Source organism: Zalophus californianus, chromosome 14, assembly GCF_009762305.2.
Source record: "Zalophus californianus isolate mZalCal1 chromosome 14, mZalCal1.pri.v2, whole genome shotgun sequence".
Taxonomy (NCBI): domain Eukaryota; kingdom Metazoa; phylum Chordata; class Mammalia; order Carnivora; family Otariidae; genus Zalophus; species Zalophus californianus.
The window spans coordinates 22,113,749-22,123,090 of record NC_045608.1 but is presented as its reverse complement, the minus strand read 5'-3'; the positions used below and the strand labels follow the sequence as shown (position 1 = coordinate 22,123,090).

General features: G+C 41.3%; 1 protein-coding gene across 3 annotated transcripts in view; it reads left to right on the top strand.

Moving 5' to 3' along the window:
- The first annotated feature begins 504 nt into the window (after nt 1-504).
- Nucleotides 505-9,342, top strand: part of TTC28 (tetratricopeptide repeat domain 28) — a 659,289-nt gene continuing 650,451 nt past the window's right edge. For 2 of the 3 annotated variants that reach the window (XM_027575252.2, XM_027575251.2), the window contains exon 1: nt 505-679. In XM_027575252.2, the coding sequence (XP_027431053.1) occupies nt 578-679 (102 nt within the window). In that variant the 5' untranslated portion in view covers nt 505-577. The remainder of the gene's footprint in view (nt 680-9,342) is intronic. The other variant, XM_027575253.2, reaches the window with a different exon arrangement.

The window sequence follows — 9,342 nt, the reverse complement described above, 5'->3', positions numbered from 1 at the left end:
GTCTGGCTGTCCCAGGGACATGGGCATTCACTGTGCCACTTACTCTCGCACACGTGCTTGCACACTTCCATGACGGGGATCTCATCACCTTAGTAGCGTTCTTCCCCCGGCACTTTTTGGGGGTAATTCCCTCCTCGCTCAGACCCTCGCCGCAAGGCCGACGTGACCTGTGAAGTATATGGGGCAACGCGGGGCAGTTGCCTAGGGGCCAGCCCGGGGGTCGTCCGCAGTGCGGCAGGCGGCGGCGCCAAGTCCAGAACGGCGAGCGCTCCAGCCAGGCCGGACGGGTGCGGAGGGGGTGGGCGCGACGCCGGGAACAGCGGCCGGCTCTGGAGGGCGCGAGGCGGGGCGCACGGGGAAGGGGCGCGGCGAGTGCGCGCTTGCGCGGTTGGGGGGACCCGCGGAGGCGCGCGGGGAGCTGGTGCGGCGAGTGCGCGCGTGCGCGGCTGTGGGGGGGAGTGGTGTGGGTTGTCGCGGCGGCGCGCGGTACGGCGGGAACATGGCGCGCGGATCCGGCGCGCGCGCCTAGCTGGCGGGACCGTTAGCTCGAGGCGGACGCGGCCCGGGCCCCGCGGGGATGGAGCAGTCGCCGCCGCCGGCGCCCGAGCCAGCACCGGGGCCGACTCCGGCACGGAGCCGTAGGCGGCGGGAGCCCGAGTCGCCGCCGGCGCCGGCGCCGGTGAGTGCGTGAGGGGCGCGGGCCGGGAGACTTTCTTTGTGAAACTCCGTCGGTGCGAGCCGGGCCGGGCCTTGGAAGCTGACGAGCGGCCGCGAGGCGGAACCCGCCCCACCGTCCGGGTTCGAGATGTCCTGCCTCGCGCTGCTCTGCGGCGGGATTCGGTCCGCCGCCAGCCCGGCTGGGTTTCGGATAGAGTATGTGTGCGCGCGCGCGGTGGCGGGGGGGTGGGGGGGCGGCGGTATACAGTCGGCGCCTAATGAGCACCAGGTCTCCACTGTTGCCTTCGCCTTTGCGGGGCGGCGGCTGCCCCGGCCCAGGGCCCACGGGAGAGGTAGATGGCAGCTGCTTGGAGGCAGGTGTCGGTGCCGCCCTGAGAGACTCAGGTGCAGACAGCCCCAGGTGGAATCACAGGGAGTAAGCTGTGGGTCCCTGGAAGGAACCAAGTCTGGCGGTGTCTCAGCACAGTGATTTTGGAATGCTTGACATCCACCCCAGCTTCGTAGTGTCTTTGGGGTATCGGTCAGGGTGAAGGATGCTGAGCAAAATGGACTTTGGAGGTGTGGCTCTCAGAGGATGAGATGGGATGGCCCTGAGGATTTGGCTCCCCAAACTGCCCAGGCATAGGAATAATCTGTAGCTTGATAAAAATGCCGGCGTCACAGCTCTTCCCAGGCCACAGACTCAAACTCTCCAAGGCAGAGGACCAGATTTTGAATTTTTAACAAACTCTCAAGTTGTTATGATCAGGCGGATTCGGCAGGCACTATTTTAGAGTAAGCTTCCAGCGATCAGGGACCTGTTCTGTTTATAGTTCACCATGGCATCCTGGTACCAGGCGTAGTGCTTGGCACATGGTAGATGGTCATTCAGTATTTGTAAGAAGACTGAATAACTTAGAGAGTTTCCAAAATAGGAGCTCTTGAGACATTTTCAGGAGCTTTTGAGATTAATATCTCTGTGAGACTGTAAAATGTGATTGTTTACTCTGGTCCCAACTTCTGTGAGTGTTTATATTGCCATGTTTTCAGTATGTTCTAGGCAAAATCAGAGTATACATTGCTTAGTATAAACCATCAACTATGTATACCCTAGCTAGGTTAAAATTAATTCTAAAACAAAACCTGAATTAAAAATGTATGCTTCTTTCTCTTCATCATTTGGGAACACTAGGCTTATAGGATTTTTTTCCTTCCAGGCAGGTAAATATTTACATTTTATCAAAGCAAATCTGAATTACTGTTTATTCAGAAAAGTTGGCAATTTGCTTAGACCTGAGTATTTGTAGTTTTTATGTAATATTTTGAAATTGAGATTTATGTTTAGTTCAGAGTCAGTGCTAAAATAGAATTGTTTGAAAGTTATTTGATATTTCAGGGGCTGTTTTTTTCATGTTTTTTGAATTTCAAGAGTTGATTTCATTTCTGTATTTTTTGAGTAGAAAAAATATAAATATTTAGAAAGACAAGACTTTAGAAGTTGAGATTGCATCTGAAGAAAAATAGAAAAATTAGATGTTTTATTCTGTGTGTCATTTTTGCAGTTTATTTGGATTTTTTAAAAATTCTTTTTTTTTAATTGAGATACCATTGACATATAACATTAGTTTCAGATCTAGGACATAATGATGTAATATTTGTATATATTGCAAAATGATCACAGCAATAAATCTAGTTAACATCCGTCATCACACATAATTACAATTTCTTTTCTTATAAAAACTTTTAAGATCTACTCTCTTAACTTTCAAATATACAATTCAGTATTATTAACCATAGTCACTGTGTAGTATATTACATTCCCCATCACTTTTTTTTAAGTGTCTTAAAAAGAAAACAAAACAAACCCAGCTTTTTTGAGGTATAATTCACCTACCGTAAAATCAACTGTTTCGATGTACGGTTTCATAGTTTGTAGTGAATATTCACTATATGTCCAACACCACCATTATCTGCTCATCATATTTCAAAGAAATCCCATACACATGAACATTCCTTGTTCACTTTTCTCCCACCTGCTGGCAATAACCTACTTTCTGTCTGTACAAATTTCGCTATTCTGGACATTTCACATGATGTAATCTTACAATATGTAGTCTGGCTTCTCACTTAGACCAATGATTTTTAAAGGTTCATCCATGTTGTAGCATGTATAAGTACTTCATTCCTTTTTCTTACTGGGTAGTATTCCATTGAATGGATATACTACATTTTGTTTATCCATTTTTTAAAAAAGATTTTATTTATTTGAGAGAGGGAGAGAAAGAGAGAGATGGAATAGGAGCATGAGGAGGGGCAGAGGGACAAGTAGAAGCCCCCCACCCTGAGTGAGGAGTCCAATGCAGGGCTTGACCCTAGGACCCCAAGATCATGACCTGAGCTAAGATCATGACCTGAGCTGCGGTCATGTGCTTAACCAACTGAGCCACCCAGGTGCCACTTGTTTATTTATTTATCCCTTGATAGACATGTAGGTTTTTTCCACTGTTTGGTTATAATGAATAATGCTGCTGTGAATGTTTATGTATAAGTTTTAGTGTGGATGTTATGTTTTAATTTCTCTTGGGTATATCCTAATTGCTGGGTCATATGGTAACTCTTTTCTAACCTTTTGTGGAGCTGACAGACTGTTCCTAAGGTACTACGTTGTTTTACATTTCCACCAGCAAATTATGAGGGTTCCAGTTTCTCTACATCCTTGCCAATACTTGTTATTGTCTTTTTTTTTTTTTTAACTTTAGCCATCCTAATAGGTATAAAATGGTATCTCATTGCAATTTTGACTTACATTTCCTTGATGACTAATGATGTTGGGGATATTTTTTGGTGCTTATTGGCTATTTGGAAAATGTCTGTTAAAATCCTTTGTCCATTTTTTGGGTCCATTTTTAAATTATTTGTCTTATATTGAGTTGTAGGAGTTATTTAAATATTCTGGATACTAAACCCTAGTCAGATATTTGATTCACAAATATTTTCTCCTGTATGTTTTTCACTTTTTTGATAATGTACTTTGTTGCCAAAAAAAAAAAAAGTTTTAATTGTGATGAAGTCCAGTTTATCTGTTTTATCTTTTGTTGTTCATGCTTTTGGTGTCATAGCTAAGAATCCATTGCAAAATTCAAGGTCATGAAGATTTACCCCTATGCTTTCTTCTAAGAATTTTCTGTCTTTAGCCCTTATATTTAGGTTTTTGATCCATTTTGAGTTAATTTTTGTGTGTGGTGTATGGTAGTGACCAATTCATTCTTTTGCATGTGGTGATCCATTTGTCCCAGCACTATATATTGAATGGATTGTTTTTATCCCATTGAATGGTCTTTGCACCCTATTGAAACCCAGCTGACTATATGTTAGGTTTTACTTTTGGACTCTCAATTCTATTCTATTGTCTATCCTTATGCCAGTACAAAACTATTTGATTATAGTAGCTCTGTAATAGGTTTTGAAATTAAATGTATTTGTAACTTTGTTTTTTTTCAAGGCTGTTTTGGCTTTTCTCAGTCCCTTACACATGGATTTTAGGATCAGTTTTTAAATTTTTGCCAAAAGTTAGCTGGGATTTTTATAGAGATTGTGTTTAATCTGTCCTTTCAATGGTGTTTTGTAGTTTTCAGGTCCAAGTCTTGCACTTCTTTCAAAAATTTATTCCTAAGTATTTTATTTTACGTGATGCTACTCTACATGGAACTGTTTTTTTTAATTTCATATTGTCATTGTTTATCACTGGTTCATTGCTAGTCTGTAGAAGAAATATAGTTGAGTTTTGGATAAATCTTTTTAATCTCATCATTTAGTGGTAGTCTGTTCAAGTTTCTAGGTTTTGGCTCTTCTACTTGTTGTAAGAGTTTTGACAATTCCTCACTGTTATACATCTCAGTGTTCCTGTATGTATAATGGAGGAGTAATCCCCATCCCAAAGAACTGTTAAAGAAAATGTTGATAGATATTAAGAACAATGCCTTACATGTGGTGGGGATTTGATATTTGTTGTTTATCTTCTTCTGCTATATAACTCCATTTAAAAGCAGGCCAAAAAACAAAAAGCAAACAAAACACCAAACCCAAACAAACAAAATAAAAAAAACCCTGCAAACAAACAAACCCCAAAGCATAGACAGACCCACCCTCCCCCAAACCCAAAACCAACAAAGAAAAGCCACAAGCAAAAACCTCAAACCTCTTCCTGTCTCTCTTACTTTTCTGTGATCTAAGACATCCCTGTGAGTGCTTGAGGAATAGTGAAAGAGTCTCTCACACCACACAATTGTGAAGGTCTGCTAAATCTAGGCTACTACATAGGTATTCGACAATGCATTTGTAAGTATTATTAAAAATAATAAAAGTGTGGGGCGCCTGGATGGCTCAGTCAGTTAAGTGTCTGGCTCTTAATTTTGGCTCCAGTCATGATCTCAGGGTCCTGAAATGGAGCCCCATGTCAGGATCCACACTTAGTGTGGAGTCTGCTGGAGATTCTCTCTCTCCCTCTGTTGCCTCCTCCACTTTCTCTCTCTCTCTCTCGTCTCTAGGAGAGGATATTTCAGTCTGAAGAACATTTATTATTTTAGTGGGATTTTTTTTTTTTTTTTTAAATTAAGTAAGCTCTGTGCCCTGTGTGGGGCTTGAACTCACGGACCTGAGATCAAGAGTCACATGCTCTACTGACTGAGCCAGCCAGGTGCCCCTGACATGCATTATTTTAAATGATTAATAGTGTAAAAGTAACTTGTAGCAATCTGAAATGTGATTTGTTGAAATTCTAGTTGACAAATAATTGATGATTTGTAATGAGGATGTGGTACTATTTTGTGGATGAAGAACAGGATTGCTAAGAAATAGTAGATGGTCCAAATAACACAGCAAACCTGACTTTGTGTTGTAATTTTGCAAGAGTAAAAAATAGGTTAGCTCTGACTGTTAAATAAGGGAAGGCATATTATTGTATGTGGCTTCCCATTCCATGATTATCCATTTGGCATTTCCATGCTATCACTGGCTAAGTTTGCCGTAGTGGAAGTTCAAAAATTGCCATGGTAGTGGTTCAACTTACTGTAGACTTGGGTCAGCAATTGGTAGGGAAAATTTATTATTAATATTCATTGCACTTGTAGAATTGCATAAAGAATATCACTTTGATGAAGATGAGAATTACTAAGATTATTCTCTAGTGTTTAGTTATCATAAAAGGAAAAATCAAATTAACCTTGATAGTTATATTTGCCAAATCATGCATATAGAAAGTCATTAGTGCTCATTTTTAGATTAGACACAAGAAAAAATAGTTTTTGAAAGATGAAGAGGGGAAAGTAATGATAGAATAGACTAAAAGAAAAATATGTATTGGAAAGTAATAGGCCAAATAAGTAGAAAGTGAAAATGGGAGGGGAGAAGAGGATAATGGTTAGGTTTAAAGGGCAAACATTCTAAAAAATATTTTTGGGATCTCTGTGTAACTGATCACTTTTCTTTCTTTTGTGATTGAACTCCAGCATCGAGTAAAGCTGGAATGGATTCTGTTCTTTGGGGTTGAAGGTTTTTTGTTTTTTGTTTTTTGGGGTTTTTTTTTTTTTTTTGGTTATTTTGTTTTAGCAGTTGGACTGAGCAGTTTAAGGAATGTAATTTTAAAATAAGAGTAAGTCTAATTTTGATATCCCATGTTCATGGACCAGAAGACTTAACAGTATTAAGATGGCAATATTTCCCCAAGTGATGTACAGATTAAGTGCATTCCCTATAAAAATCTCATCTGCCTTTTTTGTAGAAATCTACAAGGTGATCCTAAAATCCATGTGGAGGTATAGGGTACCCAGAATAGCCAAGACAATCTTGACAAAGAAGAACAAACTTAGAAGACTCACACTTCCCAATTAAAAAAAAAATATTTATTTGAGAGAGGGAGAGTGTACACGTGCATGCGAGCAGGGGAGAGGGGCAAAGGGAGAGGGAGAGTCTTATGTAGATTCTATGCTGAGTGCAGAGCCCAATGCAGGGCTTGATTCCATAACCCTGAGAACACGACCTGAGCTGAAACCAAGAGTTGGCTGCCCAACCAACTGTGCCACCGGCACCCATACTTTCCAATTTTAAAATCTATAAAACTACAGTATTCAAGTCAGTGTGGTACTGGCATAAGAATCACATAGATCAATGGAATTGAGAGTCCAGAAATAAACCTCACATTTATGGTCAGTTGATTCTCAACAATGGTGTGAAGACCACTCAGTGGGGGAAAGAATGGTCTTTTCTTTTTCCTTTTTTTTTTTTTAAAGATTTTATTTATTTATTTGAGAGAGAGAATGAGAGATAGAAAGCACGAGAGGGAAGAGGGTCAGAGGGAGAAGCAGACTCCCTGCTGAGCAGGAAGCCTGATGTGGGACTCGATCCTGGGACTCCAGGATCATGACCTGAGCCGAAGGCAGTTGCTTAACCAACTGAGCCACCCAGGCGCCCCGAAAGAATGGTCTTTTCAACAAATGGTGCTGGACAGGGTGCCTGGGTCGCTCAGATGGTTAAGCGTCTGCCTTTGGCTCAGGTCATGATCTCAGGGTCCTAGGATTGAGCCCCACATTGGGCTCCCTGCTTGGCGGGGAGCCTGCTTCTCCCTCTCCCTCTACTGTTCCCCCTGCTTGTGCTCTCTTGCTCTCTCTCTCAAATAAATAAAATCTTAAAAAAAAAACCAACAAAAACAAAAACAAAAAAACAAATGGTGCTGGACAACTAGATTTCCACATGCAAAAGAATGATTTTGAACCCCTACCTCACACCATACACAAAAATGAATGCAAAATGCTTCAAAGACCCAAACATAAGAGCAAGAGCAATAAAACACTTTTTAGAAAACACGGGAGGAAATCTTTGTGACTTTGGATTAGGCAGTGATTTTTATTTTATTTATTTCTTTAAAGATTTTATTCGTTTGAGAGAGAGTGAGTGAGAGAGAGAAGGAGCAGGGAGAGGGGCAGAAGCAGACTCCCCGCTGAGCAGGGAGCTCGACATGGGGCTTGATCCCAGGACCCTGAAATCATGACCTGAGCTGAAGGCAGACCCTTAACCAACTAAGCCACCCAGGCAGCCCTATTTTATTTCTTTGAAAGTAATTTCTATGCCCAACATGGGGCTTGAGGTCATGACCCAGAGATCAAGAGTTGCATGTTCTACCTAATGAGTCAGGCAGGTGCCCCATAGGTAGTGATTTCTTAAATATAATACCAAAAACACAAGTAACAAAAGAAAATAGATAAATTGGACTTAATTAAAATTAAACACTTTTGTGTGTCAAAGGACAGCATCAAGAAAGTGAAAAGAGGTCTTCTAAAGGAGGCCTGCATGCTGCCACTAGAATCACTGCCATGTTTTTAGTGATCCCTGAGAATTCCAGTACTCAACACCAATATTGATGGGCGGTGGAAAATAGCCTTTGCCATCACTGCAATTAAGGGTGTGGGGCAAAGATATGTGGTATTGAGGAAAGCAGACATCGACCTCACCAAGGGGTCTGGAGAGCTCCTTGAGGGTGAGGTGGAATGTGTGATCACCATTATGCAGAATCCACACCAGTATAAGATCCCAGACTGGTTCTGGAACATAGAAAATAATGTGAAGGATAGAAAATACAGCTAGGTCCTGGCCAATGGTCTGGACAACAAATTTCATGAAGACTTAGGATGAAGAAGATTTGAGCCCACGGAGGGCTATGTCCCTTCTGGGGACTTTGTGTCCCAGGCCAGCACACCAAGACCACAGGCCAATGTGGCTGCACTGTGACTATGTCCAAGAAGAAATAAATCTGTAGGCCTTATCTTTTAATAAATGGTTTATACACTTATGGCTTCCTTGTTTAAAAAAAAAAAGTGAAGAAATACCACATAATGGAAGAAAATATTTGAAAATCTTGATCTGATAATGGAGTTGTGTCAAGAATATATAAAGAACTCTAACAACTCACGATAAAAAATAATTAAAAAATGGACAAAGTATTTGAATAGACATTTCTCAAAGAATATGTACAAATGACCAATAAACACATGAAAAGGTATTAGTCCTCAGGAAAATGCAAATCAAAACCACAATGAGATACCACTTGACACCTGCTAGGATGGCTTAAAAGTAAAAAAGATAATAAGTGTTGATAAGGATGTGGAGAAATTGGAGTCCTCACACATTGCTGGTGAGAATGTAAAATGTACAGCCATTTAGGAAAACACTTTGACATTTCTTCAGAATGCTGAACATGAACTGGCCATATGGCACAGTAATTCTACTCCTACGTGTATATCCAAGAGAAATGAAAGCATTTGTCCACACAAAAACTTGTACATTAATGTTCATGGCAGCATTATTCATAATAGCCCCAACATGGAAACAACCCGTAAGTGTATCAACTAACTGTTGAGTGGATAAAATGTGGTGTATTCGTATAGTGGAATATCATTCAGCCATTTGAAAGGAAGAAGTATCAACACATCATATGGTACAGATGAACCTTGAAAGCATTTTGAGTGAAAGAAGCCAGTCACAAAAGTTCACAAAAGTTCACGTATGATTCCATTTATATGAAATGTTCAGGATAGGCAAATCCATAGAGACAGTAAGTGGATTAGTATTTGCCAGGGACTTGGGGAGGAGGAGTGGGGAATGACTGTTAATGGGTATGGGGCTTCTTTTGGG